The sequence below is a fragment of the Tachysurus vachellii genome, chromosome 4 (genome assembly GCF_030014155.1).
Source record: "Tachysurus vachellii isolate PV-2020 chromosome 4, HZAU_Pvac_v1, whole genome shotgun sequence".
Lineage (NCBI taxonomy): Eukaryota > Metazoa > Chordata > Actinopteri > Siluriformes > Bagridae > Tachysurus > Tachysurus vachellii.
In genome coordinates this window covers 17,816,226-17,843,001 of record NC_083463.1, presented here as the reverse complement: position 1 = coordinate 17,843,001, position 26,776 = coordinate 17,816,226, and the positions used below count along the sequence as shown (strand labels likewise).

Genomic DNA, 26,776 nt, shown 5'->3' with positions numbered 1-26,776 from the left:
CTCATCTTAGGAGGAAATGTGTCAACTGAATTATCTAATACATCATTAAAATCTCCAGCAATAATAATAAAAGCTTGTTGATATTTATTTTTCAAGGCTTCGATATTTCTCTGTAATAAGAAAATAAGAGACTTGTTGGCAGATTTTAAGTTGTGGCCATATATATTACATATTATAAAAGTAGCATTATCAAGTTTAGTGACCAGAATAACCCATCTTCCTTCCATAGAAATCAACGATTCAACAATATCTCCTTTAAATTTGTTAATCAAAGTGAGAACCCCTGCGGAGTGGTTAGATCCGTGACTAAAGTAGGCCTTGTCACCCCACTGTGATTTCCAAAAGCGAACATCACCCTCACAGGAATGAGTTTCTTGTAACAGTATTAAGTCAGCATTCATTCTTCTACAGTATAAGAATAAGGCTTTTCTTTTAGTGAGATCTCTCAAGCCACGAGTGTTCAACGATAAAATACTCAAAGAGTTAAACTCCAAGTCTTGCATAAGAGAAAGAAAAAAGAAAAAAGAGAGAGAGAAAAAAAAAACAGTAAAGAGTAACTTGACTAAGAACACAAGAGGTTTTAAAACTTACCGCTGTAAAACTGCGTTGACAAAGAGGTAGTTGAAGCTAACACATACCCTATAACTTAGGCAAAAGTGCAACTGTATGAGAGAGCATCACTTATTGTGATAAAGGAACCATAACAAAGTATAAAACTTTCACGTTGCCCCATAAATCGGTCTGTATTTAGAGAATGTTTGTCAATGCACAGTTCAGGAGCCAAGTTCGACTTCAGATGCTCCATGAAGACTGTAAATAAGATATTATTATAAAATAAAATAAGAAATTGTCCGAGCACAAATGAAACGTTCAAAAGGAACACTCTTTGAAGGTTATTTGTAAATGAAAGACTGATCAAGAGCAACTCGTGAAGAGAACACAGGGGCAGACATCAAAACGTGAAAAACTGTTCACGCACAATTCACACACACAGTTAAATTCAAAATAAGTTGCGCCATGAAGGTAATCTGCGAATATAGAACAATACGTTGTCCATCTCAAGGGCAAAGTTCGAGTTTTTTTCCAGCGACAAAAGCATGGGGACCCTTCCACGAAACCTTCTTCCCCTCCTCACGAGCCTTCTTAACCAATGGCCATAATTTGGCTCTAGCCTCAACATCTTGTTTGATCAGCGCCTCCTTAATCCGAAGCTTGTTTTCTTTTAGATAGCGCGAGTCTTTCGCAGCCCTCCATACCATGTCTCTGTAGGTACGCATGGTAAAACGCATGATGATGTTACGAGGTGCTCCGTCGGATCTCCTTAGCCCCAGGCGGTGTACAACATCAACTACATCATCCAACTTGTTCTGGATACTAGGGACCATCTTCTTTAGGGCGTCGAGTGTCACTCCTCTCGCATCTTCTCCGTCGCGCTCTGGGACCCCCTGTAGCTTGAGATTCCATCTACGTGAGTACCGTTGCATTTCATCGAAGCTTTCTTTCAGACTTACATTCTCAACTCGCAATTCCTTAATCTCCTTTTCAAGTTGAACGATCTTGACAGCGTGCATCTTGACCTCTTCACTCATATGGGAGACTTTTTCAGATAGTTTGTCGAGTTTTCCGCAAGAAACGGCAACTGTTTTATCAATGGAGATCACCTTGTTGTGTGTTTCATCCACTTTAGCAGTTAGCTTCTGAATCGCGTCAAGTAATGTAGATAAGGAAACTTCGTTCATGCCTTTTGAACTCACAAGTTTCTTGGATGGAGTAGAGCAAAGAGGCCTCGCAAGAACCTCATCATTGGCACCGATTTCTGTCTCAATATTAATATTAATATTCTCCATGTCGACCGACTCCATGCAGCATTCTTCCATAAGGTGTCCAGCTAGTATAGCGCTTTCATGAATGGACTGATTTTTCCTTTTTTTGCCCATAATATCACGTCAAAAAGTGCAAGTATTGCCAGAAAAATATCGAAAAAGCATATATTTTCTAAGTTGGAACTTTACATATTCAAATTTAAGTTTGTTAGCTTCAAACTCCTCAAACTACGTAGACGACTCTAAAACGTGACCATTCACACCGCTGCCATCTTGGCCCCCCGTCTATTTTGTTTTTAAATGTTTTTAAACGCACGCAAGAGCGTAATCTAACCACGTGACGCAGCAGGCAAGCAGAGGGAGCGCGCGCACTAACTAATAAACCTTGACAGTCGTGACGAAACATGGAAGGCGCTACACCCAAAATAATTAAGTTCGGGTACCGGGATTTTGTGCAAGATGAGAAGAGAAGAACAGCAGAATGCGACCACATCGCTCACAATTGAATGACAAAGTTCTATCAAATAAATTTTTTTGAAAGCGCAATGTAGTGTAAATGGTTTATTCACTGTTTATGTGGAAATATCAGCTTTTTTGCAATAGCTCTTATAATTGGTCTTCAGTGTTAGGCTTTGAGTGAAAAGCGTATGGATCGTTTATGGGGATGCATATATATATATATAAAAAACATAAATATAAATATAAAAATAAAAAACTTCGGAGTTGCAAGCAGAGCCATATTCTTGTCTCGCATGCACACGCACACACATTCAATTTAAAGGGATAGTTCACCCAAAAATAAAAATTTTTTTTTTATCCAAACCATTCATGAGCCCCATTCACAAACATAGTATTCTTTTTTCCCACTATGGAAGTGAATGGGGCTCATGAATGGTTTGGTTACAAACATACCTTAAAATATCTACATGTGTGTTCATCAAAACAAAGAAATTTATACAGGTTTGTAACATAATGAGGGCGAGAAAATGATGACAGAATTTAAATTTTTAGGTGAACTATCCCTTTAATATTACTAAATTACACTCACTCCAATCATCTCTCTCTCTCTCTCTCTCTCTCTCTCTCTCTCTCTCTCTCTCTCTCTCTCTCTCTCTCTCTCTAATAGTTAATTCACTTCAAGGTTTGTGGGATTCAATAACTTTTTGATTGACGTGATTGGTTGTTGTTGTTATTCTGTTGTAACAAAGGAAGGATCTAATTTAAGGATGTGTTCATGTCCCATTAAAAGGGAATGCCTGTTCAAAAATGCCATTTGGTTCCATAGAAACCATTGTACTTTTTTTTATAAATATACTTTTCCATGGTCTTCTGCCATGTTTGAGGCATATTGAAACTTTTCATGCTTTTATGTTGGCCTTATTTCAGTTACATTTACATCTTAGGCTTTGTAGTTTTGATTTTTATTCATTTTTAGATTTTTATTGTATTTACAACTCACCTGTATGTGGACAAATTTTAAAAATAAATGCATATAATCATTTTTTGTTGCAAATAAAACTCTCATAGTACATAAATACTGTAGATTTAACTTTGTTTAATATATACATTTAGTTAAATTATCAAACATCTGTATGACTTGCCAGTGACTTGCTTGACTCAAGCTATGACTTGACTTGACTTGCTTGACATAAAGCAGTGACTTGACTTGACTTGACTTGACTCTCACAAAAAATGACTCGGACTTGCTTGAGACTTGAAGGTTAAGACTTGAGACTTACTTGTGACTTGCACATGTGTGACTTACTCCCACCTCTGATTATATCTTTTATCCTGGATTTGTTTTAAAGCTCATCATTGAGTAGTTTTATTTCCAGATTGTATTGTGTTGGATTAGCGCTATTTGGCCAGTAGATGGCGACAAAATGGGAAATTAATCCTTCATCTTCAGTACTATAGACTACAGTGATCAATTTGTATTTTACACCTAAAAACTGCTACAAATTTACAGTCATGAAGCATCATTGACATGGGATGCTTTAAATTTATACAGTTAAGACGCCTTAATTGGCACACAGCTGAGGTAAAGAAAGTGCTCACAGTTTTAATAGTTTTATTGTGTACAACGGTGTAGCCCGTTAACCGAGACCAAGTCTAAATCCAGTGTTTTAATATTTTAAAATTTATTTTTTTTAATAATTTTTTAATAATTACAGCTGAGGAACAGTGAGGTAAAGAGCAGGAACTTTGTATCTAATGTTAATTTGAGTCACACATTCTGACAGTTGTAATCATATTTCCCAATGAAGATGATCATCTCAGTTTGACTATCAATAATATCTCAGGTTGACTGGTTGTCCATGTTGTGTGTGTTTCTAGGAGCAGCTCTGTCTCTGCTGATTGCTCAACTTAATCTTGTTCACAATCTTTAACTAAGAAAGTAAAACTATTCACAAAAGGCTTGACTAAGCTGTGTTTTCAGCTTGGAAAATGTCTTTTCTGAGTCCCAGCCTCCCTCCACAATCACCGATCCTTCCCAGTTCTTAACAGGTGACCCAATGCAGACCCATATCTCGACTGTTTTAGTCGCAGCTCAGGTGGTTAACGATTTGGAACAACGAGCCATTCCAGCCAATATTAGCTAATTATCCAAAAGCGGTCATTTTTCTTACAGAAGCATGCATCCAGCTACAGTCATTTGCAGAATCAACAGAATAAATCATCGACTGTATTCTGGTGGGTAAAACACAGCTTGGAAAAAAAAATGCTTTTATGTCAAGAGCATGCTTAGTGTAGATAGGTTTGTGTGTGTGAACGTTAGGGCTCTGTGGAATTTTGTAAATATTGGTCATGAGGACAACTGGATTAGGAGTCAGGGCCACTATATATGCTCACCTAATACAGTACCAGCTCACCCTAATATAACTAGTTGGAACCGGCCGTGGTAAACAATATTTAACTCCATTGTGTGTCTGGTGGGGGGTGGAGTGTGTGTCATGGTGGCTTAGTGGTACAGACGTTTATCTATCACCTGTGTGTTTCCAGTTTGATTCTTACTTCTGCCCTGTGTGTGTGTGTGTGTGTGTGTGTGTGTGTGTGTGTGTGTGTGTGTGTTTGTGTGTGTAAATGCTCTGCCTGTGATTTTAATGTTTTTTCCACAATCCAGAGAAATGCACCCTCTTTATAATCTCTGTTCAATGTCAAATGTCCAGCATCAGCACAGAACATAAGAAAAGCAACAGTGGCCTTTCTGTGGCAGTTGTATTTTTCCAGTCAGTATAGCCTGCTGTGGGTGCAGACCGAGCATTTTCTTCCCCAAATAATTTCATGTGAAACAGAAATACCTTTTCAAGTGGAATAAAGCAACCATTCTTTTGGCACCTTTACACTAATTGCCAGTTTGCCAAGTATTTTGTTGAATGTCTCAAAATAAAGGTCTGACATGATTCATCTTTGGTTTATTTTTTATGTCACAAAAACTTGAAAAGTGTGTGTAGACTTTTTATAGGCACTTTATTTCATAAAATATCAAGCCATGTCATCCCTTTGTCACAATTTGTATGTTTCAACATTTTCAACAGTGTCTCTTAATAGTGTTGTTCTGTCAGTACTCTGTAGAGAAACACATATTAACCTTAAATATCCTTTAAATCAATACATATGAGTATTTGCTTTATGTAATTCAGTGTTTCATTAATTTTTTTACAGAGGAAAATATTTTGCAGAAGACTAAATATACTGAATCATGCAAAAAACTTTAATGGAAAGCCAATAATCATATCCTCTTCAGGTCAGCTTATAGATATTTTTAATAGTTTTGGTTCTAAATAAAAAAAAGCAAACAAGAAATACATTGGCATTCCAGAAAATAAGTCTTCACATTCTATTCAAATTAAAATTAGTAGATGAATTAAGGTTATATTAATTTGGCTTTATGTTGATCCTGTTGAATATTCCAATAAACATGCACACAATTTATTCAGAATTTTCACAAAAGAATTTTTCTCAGTAGAAAGGGCCATGCCACCACTACTAATGAGTACAGCTTGCTTTGATCCAGGGGCTCTAGCCTCAGGGTTCATGTTGCAGAAGATGTTTTGGCTTTTTTTTTTTTATTCTGGCAGTCAAAAAAGTAAAAGCAAATATTAAATAGTTTGATCACTTCTTACTACTCAGCCTCTTTTAAAACAATATTCAATAACAGAAACTTTGTTGTCAATATCTTTATACTGTACCTCTGACTGTGAGATTGGTAGAAGTCTCAGCCTGGCCCAGATGGTTCTCTGCCACAACTTTGTACTCTCCTGTGTCTTTAGGGCCCACCATCAGAATGAGCAGGGAGCAGACTCCACATGTGTTGGAGATGTAGTAATTGGTATTTGTGTTGAGACTAACATTGTTATGATACCAGGTGACATAGGGGGTTGGTGTACCACTCACAGCACAACTCATGTAGCACTCATAACCCTTTGGTGCTATGTGCAGTTTCAGAGGCACTGTGAATTTGGGAGCTGACTGGAAGTTCAAGTTCTTTGGTTCTGGATGGTTTACTATGAATTTACCTTGAGAAAAGGAAAACAGCATTCAATACATGGTTCTGATTATGTGAAAAGGCCCAAAATTAATCTGTCCTTGGTTTTTGAATTGTTCTTCTGGTATTGATGGTAGAACTCTTCAATTAGTTAAATGACTGGTTTGAAAAACAATTAATGATTTTAAATAGGATGCAAAAAATGTACAGTATTTATATTTATTTATACTTATTGTTATTTACGAATTATTGTAGTGATTGGTTTGTGAATGGGTTGAAATGTTATGAATCAGGTATAATAGTACTGGTTTTATGATATCATCCATATTGTACAGACAAAAGACTGTGTGTGAAAAATATTTAGAAAAACCTATGTATATCCAAACCTTTCTTTTTAACAGCTCCCCATGTTGGAGACTCAGATGGCTCAGACAGCCCCATATCATTTTTAGCATATACACGGAATTTATACTCTCTCCCCTGCATAATAACCATGGTAGATCTGTGGTTGAACAGGTGATCTGCTACCGTCCACCAGGTCCGTTTAACAGAGTCTCGTTTCATCACCATATAGTGCAGACGGTCATCTCGTTTCTCATCAGGAGATGGAGTCCAGGCAAGAGTTAATGTTCCCTCAACATTCTGCTCAAGTTGCACTTCGCCCGGAGGTTTGGGTTCATCTGAAATCATTTAAGCTATACAGTATAATTATTGAAAACCTTCAAGGACAAATCTTTGCAAGTGACACCAGGAGAATTTACACATTCAGTTTACAGAGTACCAATAGAATTTTTTTCAACAGAGGCTAAAATTTTAAATAACATTTGGCAAAGTACAAAGTAGCAACATAAATGTATGATTTATGATGATAGATTTACATTACCAGTGACTCTAACATCTACACTGAACGTTTCCTGGCCAACCATATTTTTGACAAGGATAGTGTAGATGCCACTGTCTGATCGACTGGAAGTTGGAATGAGCAGCTGGGAAACCTTCTCAGAATTAGTAATTGTCACATGTTTAGCCACAGGCACATTATCTTTTAGCCAAGTGATGTCTGGTAAAGGAGAGGCCTGTAAGTAAAATATTAATAGCAAACTTGAATAATAGTATTCAATAATACAACTATTTTTATCTAAATGTTGTAAGTAACTGTTTTAAGACCAAAATGTATTATTAAAATGGGGTTTCAAGCTACAGTTGAACTCTAGAGGTTTTATGTTTACCTCAAAACATATGGTGACTCGGACTGTGTTTCCAGCTTTCACAACCATAAAATTTTTCATCTTGCGGTCCGTAAATTTTGGTTTTACTGTAAAAACCAAATTGAACGTTACTGAAAATGTCATATTAAGGCAGAGTTTCTAAAGGAACAACTAAAAGTTGAACGGCATTCACACCTACCAGGTGGAGGCATGGCAGTGACGTAGTTGTCAAATCCTTGTGGCTCTCCCTCTCCTCCTTCATTGGTTGCAATCACTCTGACCCAGTACATGGCTAAGGGCTTTAAACCTGTTATAGTAAAATAGGTCTGGACAATAGCATTTGTATTGCAGCGGCTCCACTCAATTTGGTCTGTAGGTCTGATTTCTACAAAGTACCCTTTTACTTCATCTTCCATTCCTTTCACCACATTTGGTTTAGACCAAGCCAGGCACAAAGTGTTATAGCTTGAGTCAGTTACCTTGAGATCTTTAATCTTTCCAGGAGGCTCTGTGGTGAGAAAAGTAATATAATGAGAAGTATACAAAAAATATCAAAAAGTTAGATTGGAAAGTCTAAGGTTACTAGCCAGGAAACCTAAAAAAATCTAACAAACTCTGTTGTTGTTTAATCTTACTTTGAGGGTCTCTTGCAAACACACTATCAGAGGGGGCACTTGGTTCTCCAGGACCACATGTGTTAATTGCAACCACTCTGAATTCATACTCGGCTCCTTCCATCACATCCGTCACTGCATATTTTTTCTCTGAAAAAAAAATAAAAATTATACAAATATGTAAGCATTTGTGATGCAATTTACATCTGGAAAACATCTGAATCATTATGAAAGATTCAAACAACTAATTGCACATAAAAACAAGCAAATTATGCATAAGATTTTGACATGGAATTTACAAAAACACCTCTAATTGGCTCATTTAGAGGATTCACTTGACTCCAGACATTACTGCCTTTTTTGCGTTTCTCCAGATTGTAGCCTATAATACTTCCCCCACTGGTGTTTGTTGGCATGAGCCATGATAGATTAATACAGTCCTTGAATGCACTGACCACCTTTGGAGAAGCAGGCTGTCCAGGGAAAGCTGAAAAAACAGAGCTAAGCTCAATAAATTTCATCTAAGCAGCAACATGAGATGTCGAGAACACACTTATATTTTCTGCAGCTCAGGGAATTTTAGTTTTTTAAACAAAAAACACACAAAGTATTCTTAATAAAGAAATACCTCAACTAGCTGAGGAACACAAACTCTTAGTTTGGTTAACATTCATAAGGTTCATATAACATAAAACTCTATATTAAAAATGTACCCAGTGTGCCAGCTGCTATGTCATCGGTTACAATGATATCACTAATGCCTTCTGAATTTTTGGCACTTATTCTGTAGCAGTACTTCCTGCCACGGTCAATATCTGTATCTCTGTATGCAGGTTGTGCAGAGATTTCTCCAATTTTAGTCCAGGTGTTACGTCCCACCTGCTGGCGCTCTAGGATGTAATTGGTCACAGGACAGCCCCCATCATCTTTTGGAGGCCTCCATTTAAATTCAATAGCAGACAGTGAACTTTCAACCACATCTACAGGTCCTTGTGGTGGACTTGGTTTGTCTAGAAAAGAAGAAATGTAAAGATCATAAAAAGCTCTTGTTACTTTTTAGTTGTTTTAATCACTTTCTACAAAGCAGAAGGGTAACAGACAACATACCAAGTACAATGAGCTTAGTTCTAGCCTCAGTGGTGGCAAATTCATTCTTAAGTTTGATTTTCACTTCTCCAGTGTCTTTACGCTGACATTTATTAAGAAGAAGCTGGCTTTGGGTTGAGGAACTCTCAATCCTGACACCAGGGCCTTTCAAAATCTCCTCTTCATCTTTGAACCACTGCACTCTGATTGGTTCCTTTCCTGAGAATGGAAGCTTGAAAACTGCATTTTCACCAGCTCTTACAACAACAGCTTCTGAGAACTTACCCAGGGCATCTGCATCAATTTTTGTTGGCTCTAAATATGAATGGAGAGAATGGAAGAAGTTCATTACTATAAGATGCATGGCTGGTTATGTGATAATCAAATTATGAAATCAGTTTGTTGTTTTTACCTTTAATAGTTAACATGGCCTCTGATTTCCTTCCTTCTGCTTCAAATCTATACACCCCTGCATTACCCTCCTGACAATTCTTCAGTATTAGTTTGTGAATGGCCCCTTCTTTGGAAACAGTAATCCCGTTCATAGATTCCAACTGATCCACAAAACAAAAAAGAATAGAAGATGCTAAAGATTTCTGTTGTACATTAGTCAAGTCAAGTCAAGAGGCTTTTATTGTCAGTTCAACCATATAAACATGGCTACATAGTGAAATGAAACAGCATTTCTCTAGGATCATGGTGCTACATAAAACAACATAGAGCTTCATAAAACAACACCGACCTAAGGACTAATTTGTTTTATCCACATAAAATGCAACATGTGTAACCTATTGCAAACAATGAATGACAAAAGACAGTACATTGTATTATACATTACAAAGTGCAAACATAGAGGTGTCTGAACAAAGGGGTTTCCTGTAAACATAACGTCGCTGTCGGACGGAATCCTCATATCTCCAAAACCATTATTTTTCAGGAAATGAAAAAAACGCTGTACCTTATCTGCAATGCACAGGGTTTAGTCCGTGTTGCAGTGGATTGTCTTGCGCTAAATTCCTGTCCTCAGACGAGCACCAGAACTAGCGGGGGTCAAGATTTTTTTTCTTTGAGCCCAGTGTTTTGATTACATTACCTCAGAAGACGTGTTGATTCGTTGCGACTCTTATTAAGGAGAAATATGCCGCGAAGCTCTCCCGCGGAGTGAGGAAGAGGTGAACAGTTGAAGTGTCCAATGGAGTTATGAGATTTGCCCTCAAGCTATTTTCAAGACTTTAGATTGGTTAATAACTTGTAAAAATAACAGACCCACGTGGGGACTGACCAATAGCATCGATATGTGAAAAAATATGAAATTGACCAAATTTGGACATACAAGGTTTCCGCCCGACAGCGACAATATATACACTTGTTTTGCACACCACATTTCAATGCCTCATGCAACTGCTGCTATTACACAGCAATTGCGTGAGTAAGGAAAGCTTGTATTGTACTCTTAGAAGATAGATACAGTATGCAATGTTTTTAACACTGCAGGAACTCCTTACAAATAATGATAGGTAGGATATAGAGTGTACACAAGTGCAACAACAATAGGTGCGCTACATATTTACATTATGTTCATATATTGTTATGTCTTTAAAGTTTATCTACATTAAAAAAAAATTTAGGGGCATTGTTGCTTAGTGGTTATCTTGTTTGCCTCACAACTCCTGGTCTGGGAGTTTGATTCCTGTCTCTGTTTGCATGGAGTTTATGTTCTCCCTGTGCTTTGAGGGTTTTCCACCCCAGGTCCAAAAACAATGCAAAAACATGAATTGTAAGCTTGGCATAGTGTTTGTGTGTAAGAGATCGTGCCCTATGACAGGTTGGCACTTTGTCTAGGGTTTCCGTGTTCTTGTGCCCCTGAATTCCAGGGATATCCTTATTCAGGTAGGATAAGTGGTAAATTAAGAAGGGTTCACCTTTTGACCATCTTTGTACCAAATTCCAATACAGTCCTTACTGCTGAGTGTGCAAGATAATTCTGCAGTCTCTCCAAGATTGGCAGCAGTATCAGACAATCCACTAACAAAGCGGACTTCAGGTTCTGTAGACAAGAACAGTGGAGATACTAGTTTTCAGATTACTGCTATGTTATGCACAATTCATTTTTGTTTATTAAAACTAGAGTTTAGCATACAGTATATACCTTTGTTAGTGTCAGAAACCAACTGACCAGCTCCAAGGTTCTTTTTATGCTTAGAATCTCCAGTTTCATCTCCATTTGTCATGTCTCCACCAGCTCCAGTTACTTCAAAACCATCTTTTCCTGACCCATCACCCAATAGTCCATCTTTTTCGGCTCCATCTTTTCCTGATCTATCATCTAACAGTCCATCTTTTCCCGATCTATCTTTTTTTGATCCAACTCCAGATAGGCCATCTTTTCCTGATCTATCTTTGCCTGAACCATCTCCGAGTAGTCCTTTTTCTCCCAACCCATCTTTTCCTAATTCACCTTTTCCCTTTCCCTCCTGCCTATTTCCATCTCCCATGATTCCATCTTTTCCAATCCCATCCCCAAGGCTGTATCCACCACTACCAGCTCCCTTAGCTGTTTTGTTTGTTGTGCCCTGCAGCTTCCTGGCCTGCTCTTTATTCAACTTTTCAGCATTATCTGTACCTCTCTGGCCTTTCTGGAGGGCATTTGGATCATCTACATGAGAAAAGGCACAGTAAATGGTGAAGTTTGTTACTTTTATAGAATAATTTTGTTACTTATTTAATTTATACCTATAAGCATATTAAAGAAACAAACAACAACCCACCTTTTACAGTCAGAGCTGCTTTGGATAACTTGACCCCAGCAATAACTGTGATGGTACCATTGTCCTCTGCTCCACAGTTCTTTACTACTAGTTTGTGAGTAAGCATGTCTTCTGAGACTGTTATGTTGTATTTATCCCCTGGCTCAATGGATGCATCATTGGCACACCAAGTAATTTTTGACGCAGGACCAGATAATACACACTCAAATGTAGCATCTTTCCCTTTGACCACCGTGACATCCTTCAGAATGCTATCAATTTCAACATCAGGAACTGAGGAAAGAAATTAATGAAGGAGGTTGGCTATGCTGCTTTAGTCCAAACTCTAGATCAGCTCTTTGCTCTACAGATTTCTAAAACAACACTAACTATGCAGTTGATGTTGCTTGTTAACATTTTTAACACAGTGATTAAATTTAGTCTTACTCTTCAATTCAGTTGAAAACATGTTTGCATCTTCAACATCCACTTGATACAGGCCTGCATCGTCTGGGCACACGTTATTAATGCTAAAATAATATTTATCACCAACTTTTTTCAGATTGTGTTTGAAGGAATTATCCGTGCCATCGCCATATTCAATTGCATCACCATTCTGCAAAGAATAAAGAAATTGAATTAGATACAGCACACCTAAGCAGAGTGATTTTATATGTCTCTACTACACAAAATATCACTGTGTTTCTGAAATTGTTGGTTCTCACCTTGTAGAGATAAATGTTGCTTTTGGGATTCTTGAGCTTCATGTCAAGTTCAAATTCAGCTCTTCCATTTGGTTTAATCTCTATTGGTTTCATATTTCCAACTGTTTCCACATACTGTGTAAAATAAAGAACAATACTGTAAGGCACAGTATGTGTTCATTGCATCTAAAAACAAAATCGTGGTCAATGGAAAATCAAGAACATTTGGTGAAAATTCAGTGGCCTGGTTAAACACTTTAAATTAATCTTTGACTGCAGCAGTCTTAAGGTTCTGATACCTTCCCCTGTTCTTCCTCTCTCTCCTTCTTCATTTCGGCGAGTCTCTTCAACATCCATCGGAAATCAGTTATCCCAAACTCACGACAAATGCGCTCATAATCTTTCTTCTGAGCACTTAATAACACCTCCCAAAACTTTGGGTCAACCTCTCCCTCTTTCATTGGTTTTGGTTTAGCTTTTTTCACAACTCTATGCAAAAAGTGACAAAGTAGAACATCACAGCAATATTGTGAAAGAGATTTGCTATCCATACATATTAACTGTAAAAATAGATCATGTGAAACAAACAAAAACAAAAGTAGATTCCCAGATTATTTGGTTGTAATACTTTACACAGTTTTCTTCAGCATTTTTCTGAAGTCTTCAGGTTCATTTTGCCCTGAAATAAATGAATGAATAAATAAATAAATAAATAAATAAATAAATAAATAAAAATAGATGTCTGACTCATCAAACTATCCATCTAATTTCTAGTCTGAATCCTATTACCATTATCTTTAAATTAAATTTCAGTTAAAGCACAAATACTGCACCCAAACAGATTGTGTTTTGAAAGATTATCATTGCGGATTTGGCAGGCTAAACATATGTAAACTTTTGTCATATTTAGATTGGAATGTTTAACTTGAGTGTATTTAAGATATATGCACATGGTTTTGCTTACCTAAACAAAAATAACATTTGAATTCTATTTAATCTACAAATTGAACCCCTTAACTATTTAATTTATCTCAATTGACCATGTAAGGTCTATTTATACTAGTATAAGAATGTAAATGAGAGGTTATAATTTTTCTTTGATGTTGATGACTAATTCTGTAAATTGTACTGGATAACGGTATATGTTAAATGTTGTACACACACAGTAGTATAAAGAATAGAATAATGAGGTTTGCCGTTATAGGAAAATAATCAATGAGAGGTACAGTAAGTGTGATTTGGCTTACAATTGATTATTGATATCAGCACATCCTAAATTGTTTTATTCCTCATATAAAACAGCAATTAGGAAACAATTAAATTATTTGTCTTGATAGAAGATCCACACATCAGAATTTTTAATTTGTTTATAGTTCTATTTAATATGTTGATCAGTCAATTAGTTCATGTTATTACTCACCTTATGTTAGTTAAACATTTACATGGTATTTACATGATTCAGCTGATCACACCATCTGGCACTACACACAACCTTGGGGGAGTTCTCAACAACCAACTATCCTTCTTTCTCAGTTGGTCATCAGGAAGATCCAGACATTTCTTTCCATGGAGGCCACTCAGGTGCTTGTTCATATTCTTATCATCTCGAGTTTAAACTCTTGTGTGCAACTCACTTCTGACAGATCTGGCTATAAGCTCTATCTAATTCAGTGAACTCTTCAAATTCTCTTACACCACCTCATTGTTTTCTTTCTTTCTACTTGCTTTTTGTTGCTGCCCATATCAGATTCAAAACACTTGGAAATTGGACCAGTGCCCACATACTTAGAACTTATCAGTTTCAAGGTTCTAGCATGGCTTGACTTGACTGGACTGGACTGGACTGGACTGGACTCTCTTCTGTCTTGGCATACAGGAAGTGGAATGAACCTTCCCTGGCAGTCTGAACAATGTCTGTCATCAAACAAAGACTAAAGAACTACCTGAAATGACACATCTATTGAAATAATCTATTGTGTGTTCTCTTTTCATGCTGTAACATTTTAGCTTGATGACCTAAACCTAGTCAACTACCATTTGGAATATTTTGAGAGACTTCACTACACTGCAGTTCTTTTGTCTGTTAACTTTAAGAGAGAGAAATAAACTGAGCTGTGTACTTATAAACATCAGATTTACTCTGGGATTCTTAAACATACCTGGCCTATTTCTCCTGAATCCAGCTGAAAAAGAATGATTACAATGAAGCTGGGGTACAAGGAATTTTTATTATTATTATTATTATTATTATTATTATTATTATTATTATTATTATTATTATTATTATTATTAGTTGTAGTAGTAACAGTAGTAGAAGTGGTAGTATTTTATCTATGGACATAAATTTTGTCTTACCTTCAATAACCTTAAGCGTAGCTGTACAAACAGCTTTACCAAATGGGTTTGTAGCAAAACATTTGTATATGTCTGCTTGGTCAGCTGTTACATTTAATATCTATAACACAAACATAAACAGAATATTTGATTATACAGTGAGTAAGAATATATTTTGCAGAATTTAGGTTCACGTAAAAGAAGTTTTTTAATGTTCACAGCCATCTCTCAATGTTAAGACTTAGATATGTTAGAAATATTCAGTATTATAAGAGAAATCTAATGAATAATGAAATCTAATTGTCTCGTATCTACCAAAAAAAAACAAAAACAAACAGCACCTGGGGCTGGATGGTATGAATGATTATTAGCTTAAGCAGTATGATATTTCACCTCAGTATTACTTCTGCAAGTGATTTCATGTCATCTTTTGTCTTAAGAATTGTGAACTCTGTTCACTGTAATTCACAAAAACAGCACTTTTGGGTTGCTAAAGATTTTGACTTGGGTTAAAATATTAAATAGACTTACAATGATGTGTAAAATAATGTTTAGTTTCTGAATATCTTTAAAGATAATGTTAACTATAATTATAATTGTACTGAGGTATATAAAAAATATGCTGATTGTTTGCTTTGCAGTCTTGCACTGCACCCCAGTAATTGAACTGTGTCCTATCCAGAAAGTATTACTGCCTCACCCCCAGTGTTCATAGAAAAGGCTCTGGATCCACAATGACCCTGACAAGGATAAATCATTTACTGAAAGTGAAAAGAGTAAGTGATAATTAGCCTAGTCTGACAAACTAAATTAACTGGAACTGACATTTAAATAGTTGGCATGATGGTACAATGAGTAGCTTTACTGTCTCAAAGATCTAGGTTCCAGGATACCCAGTTCAATGTTGAGCTCTGGTTACTGTTAATGCAGAGTTTCACATGTGCCCCTGTGGACTTTCTGTAGGTTTTCTTATCTTCTAAAAACATGTTTGTTTGGTAGGTGGTTACGCTAAATGGTGGGAATGTGTGTGCATGGTGCCCTGCAATGGACAGAAATCCCATTAAGGGTGTATTGCTTCAGTGTTCTCAGGATAGGCTCCTGGTTCCCCACGACCCTGATCAAGGTAAAGTCGTACTTAAATGCATGAATGATTAACATTTTACCTGTAATATGTACTCTCCAGTCTTTTCATCATATCTTGTATTATATTTCGCTGGATCAGAGATATCTCCTTTGTTACGTGTCCATTGGATGGTGGGTGCTGGCTCTCCTTTTACCACTGCTCTGAAAGTAGCTGATTTACCTGCAATCAGGAAGTTAGATCATAGTAGTGCTCTGATAAAAAAAAGGTTGGACTTGTGACATTGGAGATATTAAGATTATACACTTATTTTTTATACAAAATTATACAATATTTTTTTTATATATTAAAAACCTTTATTTGTTTGCCTTAAAATACATTTTAAGCAGCAAATCAGGGCTTTAGCCCCTTCCTCATAGGCAGTTGTGAAAAAATAGAACTGTTTATAGTTTATTTTTCATCAATACACAAAATGCAAAGTGAATGAACAGAAGTGAAATACAAATCAAATCAATGTTTGGTGTGACTAACCATTGCCTGCAAAACACATCAATTCTTCTAGGAACACTTGTATTTTGGCATCCTAACCACAGACTGCCTCAAATCCTTGTCTCTTGTAATCCTTGTCTCATGTAATCCCAGACAGACTTTATGATCTTGGCTCTGTGAGGGCCAAACCATCTCTTCCAGGACTCTGTTCTTCTTTGCGTTAAAGATAGTTCTTTATGACATAGCTGTATGTTTGGGGTTTTTGTATGGATACAGAATCTCAGGGCAATTAGACACCTTCCTGATGGTACTGCATGGTGAATAAATATCTCCCTTTATTTTTCAGCATTGAGGACACTATTAATTCTGACCAAATCTGCAACACCATTTGAAGAACTGCCCCAAACTTGCAAGGAACATACACTATGCGTCACTGTTGCTCGTAGACACTCATTATTGTACCGCTCCCCAGCTCTTTGGCAAACAACCTGCCTCCTGATATAGCCAAATATTTAAAATTATGTCTCATCAGTCCAGATCACTGCTGCCATTTTTCTTCAACCCAGTTGAGCTCCTTATCCTTGTTTTTACTTCGGAGGTATGGTTTTTTTGGATGCAATTCTTCCATGAAGGCCACTTCTGGCCAGACTTTTCCAGACAGTAGATGGGTTTACCTGGGTCCCACTGGTTTCTGCTAGTTTGCTGATGGCACTGCTGGGCACCTTCCAGCGTCAAAGGGAAGTAAACATGATCTGTCTTTCAACTGCTGCATTAAATTTCCTTGGCATTCCTTGCATTTATGGTCCTCAACGTTGCCCGCTTCCAGTGTTTCTTCAAAATAACTTGAGTGATACTGTACCTTACTGATGCAATATAACTACCTTGTGTCTTGTACACAGTCTTGCCATGGTGTATGACCTATGACATGAAACTGTCTTCCACAACCTCACCTTAGTAGAAGTTTTAAGCTCCTACACAGCTGATTCTGTTTCAGTTAATGAAAGAGTTTCAAGCTACGTATGAAATTGATGATTAGAACCTGCGTGGTATAATCGGTTAATCATACACCTTCAAAATCACTGACTTTGTTCAATTGTGCAAGTGTAAGAATTGATGCTTGTTTAAAGCTAAAGGGTAGTCATAATATTGATTTGATTTAGATATTTCTTCTGTTCGTTCACTTTGCACATTGTAAATAAATAATAACTAAATAAAATATATATATTTTTGAAGGCATTCTTACTCTGAAGAGGTAAGATTTTCTTCACGCCTGCATAAAACACTTGCACAGTACTGCATGTATATAGGTAGATTTTTAATCTGCATAGTAAAGTTGTGAAAAAAATGTAAAATATGAAATATTAAGTTGTTTGAATACCTTCCATAATGTTTACAGCCATGGGTTTTCTGGTGAAGTCTGGGGTACTTTTTCCAGGTGGTATTTCTTCTACATACTGTGTGATAATAACACCAGGTATTCTTGAACTTTTCCTGATTGCCACTGTTAATATCACAAAAGAACTTTAAGAAGAAACATCTTTTCATTTATTTAGAAAAGTAATTAATTATTTAATAGGAATTTGTCATATATATATATATATATATATATATATATATATATATATATATATATATATATATATGTGTGTGTGTGTGTGTGTGTGTGTGTGTGTGTGTGTGTGTGTGTGTGTGTGTGTGTGTAATTTGTAACTGTCAGCCACAAGAGGGCAGTAAATTGCTACAGTGGATCAATCATATATATATATATATATATATATATATATATATATATATATATATATATATATATATATATATATATATGTGTGTGTGTGTGTGTGTGTGTGTGTGTGTGTGTGTGTGCGCGCGTGTGTGTGCGTGTGTAATTTGTAACTGTCAGCCACAAGAGGGCAGTAAATTGTAAATTGAAGTAAGTCGTCTCAGTACCATTCCAAACAAAATCTACAATGGTTTGATTGCAATGGAAAGATTTGACACTAAATCATCCAGTAATGTTTGATCTGTTCTAGGAAACTTGATGTGATGCGTAATTGGAACTAATAAACAAAAAGAAACATGAAACATTGCTTGTCAAAACAGTTTAGACCTCTATCTGTGTACCAGACACTTTGGGTCATCCTCTGATTTTGTATCCAATTGTGTTTTGACCCTTGCCTGTGCTACCATTTTGGTATTTGGCAGTGGTTTGGTATTGTAAATCGATCCTAAACAACCTCCTGAGTTCAGGGATCTATTCCATGAGCTAATAAATCTGGGGCCTATTTGAAATAGCCTATGCTTGACACAGAGTAACAGGTCAATCCAGCCGTACTGAGTTCCATCAATGATGTTCAGGTGCTACTTGCAGTGTTTCCACTAATTCAATCCAGAATTGGCCAAACAAGGCTCATACGTGCACACCACTGAGCACTTTATTTGGAACATTGCAGTAATACATGGTAATAGCCTTCATGGCATGGATTCCACAAGATGCTGAAAACATTGTGTTGAGTCCTTGTTGGCAACCTTTTGCTGGGAATCTTCTGTTCTACCACATGCCAAGCGTATTCTACTGGATTCCGGTCTAGTGACTGAGAAGACCACTAAAGAAGACTAAATTCATTGTCATGTCCATGAATCCAGGTTCAGACAACTTTTCTTTGTGACGTGCAAAATCATGCTGGAATTAGCCATAGATATATAGAAATACTGAAATATTCTGTCTGGCACCAACATCCATGCCACAGCATGAAAATAACTGAGATCAAAACGTCTAATGAAATTATATGACAAGCATACAAACATTATTGCAAGTAAAAGCAACATCTCAGCAAGTAGGCAGAAATTATACCATAGAATAAATGTGTAAAAGCATATAATTCAAACAAAACAAAATAATATGAAAGACAATATAAATAGGTTCTCAAAATTAACATGCTTAAACATATATAATCTCATCTACTTGAAGTACAAATAGTGGATTATAAGTCAAAAAACAGAGGATTTATTTTTGTTGATATCTGACTAATTTAAGGCCAGATTTTATGTATTGTAACCTGTTCATATAATTTCAGAGATGTCTAGATTTTTTTTACATTTAAATTTTAAATTTTAAATTTGCTCAATTCAAATGTGTATATTGGTTCACATGAACGAATACACTTCAGGCAACATAATTATCTCACATATTTTCAAAACTTTGGAATAAAACTGCTCATTCAATCTCAAGTTTTTAATATGCCAATTATTTCTCTCTATATAATTCAAATTAGTTGATTAGAATAATTATTTTTAAAAATAATTTTACTGTATGCAATGAAATCATATTTTGATGAGAGACTACTGTTTATTTATTTCATATAAATTATACATTATATTTAAACACTAGCAGTTTATTTTTGTTCTGCAAAACAAAACTGTAAAAAATATATACATACCTGTTGCAGACATTTCTAAAATGCCTTTGTGCTTTTTATTACACAGTTTAAAAAGGTGGCTTGGCTCTGGAAATAAAAAAAAAAAAAGGTAATTCAATCATCAAAATATGCCATAATAATAACTAATATCCTGTCATATTTACACATTTATTACAATCAGCATTAAAATGGATTTGTTTCCTAATATGAAATAATATTTGCATTTTTACATAATGTTGAATTCTAACAATTACAAATTCAGCGGTATCATCAGCACCAAAGAGGCTTGTGTGAGGATGGCAGAGAACAGAGATCCTTATTTAACCAATATGGACATGGTAATCTATCCTCTCCTATTCACATAATAAAACCAGGCCATCTTTCTCCTGCGGGAATCTGATGTTGAAATGCTTTTATTAATCATGCGCTAATCATGCTGTCATCATACTGTTATATTTTCAGTACTTACATTTCCTTTAATAAAAAAAAAAAACTTTTCTAATTTTTTTTTAAAGCTTCAGTGATAAATATTATGTCAAGATAGGTGTGACAGCACCTACCTACTTTAAGAAAAGCCTGTGACCTCCATTATTAGCCAATAAAGATATATTAAGATTTTGATATTATTGACACTGCATGTGTAGTAATATGAAGCTGATGATGTAGCTTTTACTGGCATTCTACAGTTATGAGATCCTTCTCGATGCATCAGCAGCTATTTAGGCTCTGCTTTTGATAGGTCACATACCTAATAAACTATGAGAGATATGCTGGCAGCCATAACAGCTCTGCTAAAGAAGCAATAAATAAATAAATAAATAAATAACTAAAATTATTCTAGTAACTGAATAAACACAAGCAAAATCATGCAAAGATCAGCAAAATATACCTTAATAATAACTAATATCCTGTCATATTTACAAAGTCAGCATCAAATAATTTCCCAATATTTGCTCCATGAAATAATATTTTCATTTATACATAATGTTGGATTCTAACAATTACAAATCTAGTGGTATTTTCAGTACCAAAGAAGCTTGTGTGAGGATGGCAGGGAACAGAGGTCCTTATTTAACCAATGAACATGCAGTGGTTTCATTCATGAGATCTAACAACATGCATTTCAGTTCTTGAAAGAACAGCATGATCACAAGTTAACACACAGGAAACATCGAAAAATAATGTGATGTTAAGGGTGATCTCTACATGCACTGGATATCTGCACTCTAGTCTGACTAGAAAAAAGACTTCTAAAGACTTATTTAGGAATGGACTTAGTTTTGCTTTAAACACATCAGTACCCTGACTCTATTGTTTCTTCTTTGCTGCAGGTATAACGTTCCTCCTGTTGTAGGTTTCCTGTCCTGATTCCTTTTTAAATGCATGATGTATTCTCTTTCATTTCTCCATAACAGCCCATTTTATGATGCATTTTGAAGGTAAATATGTGAAACCTTTGTTCAGAAAACGTGACTAGGTCATTTGCGATATATGATAGATACCTAATTGTAGATTGCAAATGGTAGGGCTTACCTTATAATCCTTGTAGCACAGTTTTCACACCTGGATTTTTTATCCTAAACGAATTGCTCCTTTTAAAGCAGTAAATATTGGTAGACTGAATGAGCAACCCCATAGGTAGCTAAGTCAGTCAGCTGTCACGGGTGTTAACGGCTTTTATTTGGGCGAGGCTTACATTAAGAAGGCGGTCCTGCACATGGTCTGTTAATATTTTATGATAAAGAATGAAAGATTTTTGCCTTATTCCAACATGGTCACATTCTGTCCTGTTGAAATTATACACACTACTGAATAAAAATTTGGACATACTCAGTTCAATATATATTTAAAGAGTGAAGCTAATGCCAGTGTATAAATTTACTTCTTCAAATCTAAATGTATTTTCAAGTACTCATGCTTTATCTTCATTCTGGAGAAGTTAGAGGAAAAAGCTTCTTTGGAAACATTCAGAAAATCCACCAGGGTGAAGCTCCTTCATGAAGCTGAGAATTTACAATATAAAATAGAGTTGATTTGTATTTGATATGTGTTAATGTTCTTGTTCACTGTCTATTTTATTATTATTATAGAATAGAAATTGCAGAATTCTGAGCAAGCATACACAAGCGTGGTAGTGTAGGAGTTTGCCATCCACTCAAGAGTAACTGAAGCTCAGACTAATCTCAAAAGAAAATCTTCACAGGTCTTTAATGCAGTATTAGGGGGTCTATAACCTCATCTCTGTGTCATGTATTCACATGCTGTATCCAGTTTCTGACTGTTGTGATTCCAACTGCACTGGATAAGATGTACCATTTACAGATTAATAACGTCATGTAATATGATCGATCATAGTTCCTGTTTATTATACAACTAAAGGACATCTAAAACAACACCGTAACCACTCACAGCCGGGGACATCCAGGATATAAGACACTTAAAAAGAATAACTGTATGGACAGGAATGTCTAATATTGATATGATAGCAAATCTCACTTTGTACAATAACAGGTATGGGCTGTTTTTCCATTTCTCCTGTAACAGGCTTATATTTCACATCAGCAGGTGTTTCCCTGACAGCTTTCCCTTAAAACTTCTGCATCCTTTGTATATACTGTAAGTATAACGAGAAATAATGGGCAGTGGAATAAAAAACTATTCTAGTAAAATGCAACATTTGTAAATTGTTTAATTGAATGTCAGCATGCTAATAACAGCTGTACAGTGATTATAATTACATATATATATATATATATATATATATATATATATATAATTACATATATATATATATATATATATATATATATATATATATATATATATATATATATATATATATATATATATATTATAGTATGGTGTGAGTATGTATAGCATAAACATGATATTTAAATCATGTTTATGCTATACATACTCACACCATACTATACTATAATAAAAATGTATAGCCAAGCTCATGGATTGCCAAGAGCACTGTCCTTAACCCCACTGAACAACTTTGGGATGAACTGGAACACTGACTACATGCCAGGCTTTTTCTCCCCTGACATCAGCACCTGACTTCACTAACACTCTTTTAGCTGTTCAGGCACAAATCCCGACAGCCATGCTCAAGAATCTGATGGAAAGTCTTCACCAAAGAGCAAAGAACATATAAATACGTTTTAGAATATATACAAGAAACTAATAACACATACACCTGTTCAAGGACTTTGGAAGTGAGTGTGTCTTTGAAGCACCCCCAACTTTCATTTAGACAGCTTTACAGAACATAAGAAATATAGTGTACAAAGTTTAATATTACAATAAAGATTAAATATCATACAAACGTTCAAGATTAATATTAGATATATTTAAATCTCTTTGTATTTATCCCCAATGAGCAAGCCTGAGGTGACTAAGGTGACTATGACAAGGAAAAATTCGATGGAAAAGGAAGAAACCTTGAGAGGAACCGGACTCCCAAGAGAACCCATCCAATGCTCAAACTTTCATGAATCCTTTACCTGCAATTGAAATAACAACAACAACAGCAATGATAATAACACAGGGCATGTCACATGTGAGCTGTTTAAAATTCTAGCATCTCCCCCCAAAAAATGTCTGCCCTTTTATAGAGGTGCCAGCTGAATCATTCAGTGGCAGTGATGCAGTGCATAAATTCATGGAGGTACAGTTGAAGAGCTTCATTTAATGTTTACATGAAACAGTACTATGTGGAAAATGTGATCTCACTGACTTTGACAGCGGTGTCATTGTTGGTACAGGCTGGATTTAATATTTCAGAACTGCTGGTACCACATGATTGGCGTTGTTGCATGACTTAACAGGTGCACATGTGAGTTCCTTTAAAAGTGGCCCATGATTGCAAATTTTAAATCATGTTTGCATCTTTACTATCCACCACTTGGTACAGGCCTGCAGAGTCTGGGCACATCGTCTGGGTAACCCTACCCAGATGTTGTTATTGAATGTCTACTTTCTGGCTCCTTGTAAATAATTTGAAGAGAAGCTGTAATGTGGGTGGCCTGGGGTATGCTATGGTCTTTCACTATCAAAATACTGCCATTAAAGGCTATTTATACTTTGCCTCCTGCTGTATTGCATTATGCTTGTCCTTTTCTCTGGTTAAAAACTCCTTATGCCATTCTAGGCTTTCTTTTTTCTTTAGATTTTCAGTGTAGTGTTAGAGCTGCATTGCAACAGTTATACGATAGTACCCAATATACTATCATGTGACACCTTTACTCTTAAATGGATATTAACATGCAGTCAGAAATGAAGAACACAGTGAAAAAGCATGGTTGACATGACCCTTCCTTAATAGTAAAATTCTTGATTAAGCTATTTTGTTCTTGAATAGAACGCACCTCTCAATCTTGTGTTTTCTACTTGATCGTTCTTCAGAGGCCTGAAAAATCTCTTTTAAATGAGAAAGAAAACACAGTGTAAAGCTAAATTAAGGACTTTTGAAATCCAAAATGTATAACATTTTTATATATCAGGAAAGGACCTAAAGATACCACATAACCAATTGTTGGCCAAATGAGCGGTGTAAATTTAACCTCCACTCAACTTAATGACCAGAGTAGGAGTGCCATGTTCGAGTACATTTTCTTAAATTTAACAGATGCCCACCCAAATGATGTCTGGGTTTATTGGCTGCTTGAGAAATGCTACTTACTTCAGTTCGTGATGGTAACTGTAAAATGTGATGGATATATTCTAAGTTTTAGGTTTGTTTAACATACAGTGGCAAAGTCCCTGAGACAGAAGTAGGGAAGAAACCAAACTCAGAAGGTAACATATCCGCGTCTGGACTCAAATATTGAGAATATAAATCATTACTTTTCTACATTTGTATACTATATTGTCAAGCTGTACTGCTATATTGCTTCATAAAATATTCGAACATACTATGAGGAGATGCCAACTCCATGTGGTCCTTAAGGACAACAACCTCCTCATCAGTACACAATTGTCAGACTGTATATTTATAATCACAACCTCCAGTGTCACCCAAATGAGGATAGGTTCCCCTGAGAATGGTTCCTCTTAAGGTTTCTTCCTTTACCATCCAAGAGAGTTTTTCCTTTCCCAGTCACCACAGTCACCTCAGACTTGCTCATTGGAGATAAATACAAACACATTTAAATATATCTAATATTAATCTTTTTTTAAATATATCTAATATTAATCTTTTTTTAATCTTTAATTTATTGTATTATATTAATCTTTATAACTTTTTGTTTCGTGTTAATATTTTGTAAAGCTGCTTTGAGACAATGTCCATTGTTAAAACACTATACACATAAATTTGAATTTATGTATGTAAAAATTATGTATTTTAGTATGTTGACCATAGTTTTAGATTTAAGTATATCATATCCAACATTTACACTTATGGGATTTGGCCGAACTTCTGTTAAGTATGTAAGTTATCCATGTTAAAATTGAGCAAAGGTTTTAGTGGGTATATATTAGAATCTAGAACTCTAGAACTGTGTATTGTGTAAGATAATCTTTATTTGTTCTTTAAACAGCTAATGTATATATAAGGGCCCTGATAGCCCCTTTATATTTCATAATAAATCACTACAAAGCTACATACAAGTGCTGAACTCCAAGCAACACTGTGTGTGTAAACATGTAATGTGAAACTTCATCTGACAGCCATATTTCACCTAGCACCCCATGGACACGTCTGGGTGTGTCATGAAATACCAGCCTCCTCATATCCTAGTAGTAAACTGCATCTGTCTAATGTGGCACTGATATTCAAGTCTGTAAATCTTGCAGTTGTGACTGTGCATTTCGGGCAATGTAACTAAATAATTAATACTAAAAAAGTTTTGAATGTCAGATATTACTGATATGAACTCATAAGAGTAGAAGTTTTTTGCTTCATGTGACTTGAAAGCTTTTAATTACTGTATGTTAATGGAAGCCATTGCTTGCCTTACATTTAGGACGATTAAACAACTTTATACAACTACCACCATAATATTGAAACATTTTTGACAACAATAAGCACAATATTTCAGCATTCTTTAATTATGATGAAGATTCAAAAAATCTAGCTTCTGTTTAGCTACTTGCATTACACTGAAAAAAAAAACACATTTTAACAAGCAGGAATATCTTGAATTAAATATTTGTAATACAATACAAAAAAAAATTGTTATCCATATTTCTAGATATTTTATTTTAAGCTTCTGTTCTATTTTTGAAATAAATAAAAATGAATCTTGAAATATATTAGGAAAAAATATTTTATTGTAATCTTTAATTTGATTGAATTATACTTAAGACAGGGGGCACGGTGGCTTAGTGGTTAGCACGTTCGCCTCACACCTCCAGGGTCGGGGTTCGATTCCCGCCTCCACCTTGTGTGTGTGGAGTTTGCATGTTCTCCCCGTGCCTCGGGGGTTTCCTCCGGGTACTCCGGTTTCCTCCCCCGGTCCAAAGACATGCATGGTAGGTTGATTGGCATCTCTGGAAAATTGTCCCTAGTGTGTGATTGCGTGAGTGAATGAGAGTGTGTGTGCCCTGCGATGGGTTGGCACTCCGTCCAGGGTGTATCCTGCCTTGATGCCCGATGACGCCTGAGATAGGCACAGGCTCCCCGTGACCCGAGGTAGTTCGGATAAGCGGTAGAAGATGAATGAATGAATGAATATACTTAAGACAATCTCACTTGCTGGTCAGATATAATATGTTTTTTTGAGCATCTGCTGTGTACGATCCCACTATTAACACTGAGAAGTTTGAATTGGCACAGT

General features: G+C 35.8%; 1 protein-coding gene across 2 annotated transcripts; it reads right to left on the bottom strand.

The window, feature by feature from the left end:
- Nucleotides 1-5,375: 5,375 nt before the first annotated feature.
- On the bottom strand, nt 5,376-21,644 carry LOC132843965 (immunoglobulin-like and fibronectin type III domain-containing protein 1). Of its 2 annotated transcripts, XM_060867110.1 has the most exons (24): nt 21,525-21,644; nt 20,013-20,078; nt 17,954-18,076; nt 16,169-16,308; nt 15,027-15,126; nt 14,831-14,854; nt 13,305-13,350; nt 12,971-13,160; nt 12,693-12,806; nt 12,415-12,583; nt 11,989-12,261; nt 11,370-11,876; nt 11,143-11,267; nt 9,633-9,774; nt 9,242-9,535; nt 8,848-9,144; nt 8,442-8,621; nt 8,156-8,284; nt 7,720-8,028; nt 7,542-7,627; nt 7,196-7,388; nt 6,699-6,992; nt 6,017-6,343; nt 5,376-5,898 (listed from the first exon to the last, which is right to left on the bottom strand). In XM_060867110.1, the coding sequence occupies exons 2-24, from the start codon at nt 20,023-20,025 to the stop codon at nt 5,894-5,896; spliced, it is 4,080 nt and encodes a 1,359-aa protein (XP_060723093.1). In that variant the 5' UTR covers nt 20,026-20,078; nt 21,525-21,644; the 3' UTR covers nt 5,376-5,893. The 2 variants fall into 2 exon arrangements, with proteins under 2 accessions (XP_060723093.1, XP_060723094.1); XM_060867111.1 differs by lacking the exon at nt 14,831-14,854.
- Between the last annotated feature and the right edge of the window lie 5,132 nt (nt 21,645-26,776).

Coding starts and splice junctions, on each gene's coding strand:
- LOC132843965 (XM_060867110.1), bottom strand. Junction 9,536..9,632: donor GGCCATGTTAACTATTAAAG/GTAAAAACAACA, acceptor ATTCATATTTAG/AGCCAACAAAAATTGATGCA. Junction 7,628..7,719: donor CACTGCCATGCCTCCACCTG/GTAGGTGTGAAT, acceptor TGGTTTTTACAG/TAAAACCAAAATTTACGGAC.